This window comes from Plasmopara halstedii (assembly GCF_900000015.1).
Source record: "Plasmopara halstedii genome assembly, contig: Scaffold_1406, whole genome shotgun sequence".
In the NCBI taxonomy this organism is placed as follows: Eukaryota; Oomycota; class Peronosporomycetes; order Peronosporales; family Peronosporaceae; genus Plasmopara; species Plasmopara halstedii.
Window position 1 is genome coordinate 1 of NW_020188321.1, and position 409 is coordinate 409.

At 43.5% G+C, this 409-nt stretch overlaps 1 protein-coding gene across 1 annotated transcript; it reads right to left on the reverse strand.

The window, feature by feature from the left end:
- Positions 1-44: 44 nt before the first annotated feature.
- Positions 45-385, reverse strand: PHALS_01348 (chp-1 rar1 homologue; the record flags this gene model as incomplete). The annotated part of the gene is made up of 2 exons (XM_024715725.1): positions 45-228; positions 290-385. Coding segments are annotated over 2 exons (280 nt in total), but the record flags the coding sequence as incomplete, so codon positions are not given.
- Between the last annotated feature and the right edge of the window lie 24 nt (positions 386-409).

A 409-nucleotide genomic window follows, 5' to 3' on the forward strand; every position in this document is an offset into this window, starting at 1 on the left:
TATAACATCAACACTGTCATAGCTCGTAGTTAAATCCTGCTTACTTTGAGCGCGCACGGGTTTAGGCATGGATTTACCAGGTTTGAGAAACAGGTCGTCGTACTTCTGCACTGCCGTGTGTAGTAGTTCATCGCCGAAAAGTATCGCGTTGCCTTTTTTTTCTAAATGCATCTCAGTTGCATCCAGCACATTTTCCGGCTTTTTAGTATTGTAATGTTCTACGAAGAACTGCATATAGCATGGTAAGCACATGAAAACTACACCGATTCCAGAACATTCGATAACGCACATCCTTGAGGTAATCGACAGTGTGTCCTGCCCATTTGGACGGCAATACCATTTTGAGAGTAAGTGTCTGTACTTCTGTACCATCCTCGTAATGCATGTACACTTTTTTGGGCACTGCACC